General features: G+C 40.2%; 1 protein-coding gene across 1 annotated transcript in view; it reads right to left on the bottom strand.

The window, feature by feature from the left end:
- The window catches only part of LOC105530908 (tetratricopeptide repeat protein GNN-like), a gene marked incomplete at its 5' end in the record, with an annotated part of 36,020 nt that overhangs the window by 23,257 nt on the left and 11,756 nt on the right, over nt 1–1,007 (bottom strand). The window contains one exon of the mRNA XM_011968646.1: nt 388–535. Coding sequence (XP_011824036.1) covers nt 388–535 — 148 coding nt within the window. The remainder of the gene's footprint in view (nt 1–387; nt 536–1,007) is intronic.

The raw sequence follows: 1,007 nt of genomic DNA, 5'->3' as shown, positions 1-1,007 counted from the left end.
AAAAAAAAAAAAAAAAAAAAAAACTAGAGCACTATTTTCACCCTCAGGACTGCTGACATTTAGGCTGGATAAATCTTTGTTGTAGGGGGCTATCCTGTGCATTGTGTGATGTTTAGCAGCATCCCTGGCCCCTACATACTGGATGCCAATAACAATCACCCAAGACATGACAACAAAAATGTCTTCAGGCATTGCCAAAAGTCCCCTGGGTGGGGAGGGGCCCAAAATTGCCCCTGGCTGAGAACCACTAAGCAAGAGAATAAAAACGCATTTCTTAACTAAATCAGTTAGTCAGGAAATGGATGAACAGGTGTAGGTTAAATATCTTAATTGTAAGAATAAAAGCTAGTACAGAAAACAACAAAAAAAAATTTAATACATGTTTACATTAGAACACCTTCGATGTATTTCATGGTAGCTTGATTACGGGGATTGTTATCCAGTAAGTTGGAAATTTCAGTTGCATATTCCAAAATGTGGTTTTCTTTCAAGTATTCTTCAGATGCTGACTTTGCCAGGTTGTTCAAAACTCTGACTGCAGGGAATAAATTGGCAAAGAATATGATGCTTAAGGGTTTTTTTCTTCCACAAAAGAATTAAGATGTCAATAGGCATGGCACTTAATATCATTTCATCAGTGGCAATAGGCAGGTTTTTCTTAATAAATCCACTACTGACATATATATACTGCATGGACATTGGTTTTCATGCAACATGTTTGTGTCTGCACAGCAGTTTTAGAGCCAAGGAGCCAAGACAATAGATTGAAACCAAATTCTGAGTTTGTTTGCAAATGAACAGATCAGAAATAGAGTGAAAATATGGATACAATGAAGCCAGTTATCACCAAGGTAACTGAGCCCTACAAAAGGCAGCCAGTACAGCCCTGCAACAAGACACAATAGAACTATACAGCCTTGGCCGGGCGCGGTGGCTCAAGCCTGTAATCCCAGCACTTTGGGAGGCCGAGACGGGCGGATCACGAGGTCAGGAGATCGAGACCATCC

This window comes from Mandrillus leucophaeus, unplaced genomic scaffold (genome assembly GCF_000951045.1).
Source record: "Mandrillus leucophaeus isolate KB7577 unplaced genomic scaffold, Mleu.le_1.0 Scaffold852, whole genome shotgun sequence".
In the NCBI taxonomy this organism is placed as follows: domain Eukaryota; kingdom Metazoa; phylum Chordata; class Mammalia; order Primates; family Cercopithecidae; genus Mandrillus; species Mandrillus leucophaeus.
This window is presented reverse-complemented; position numbering and strand designations above follow the sequence as displayed.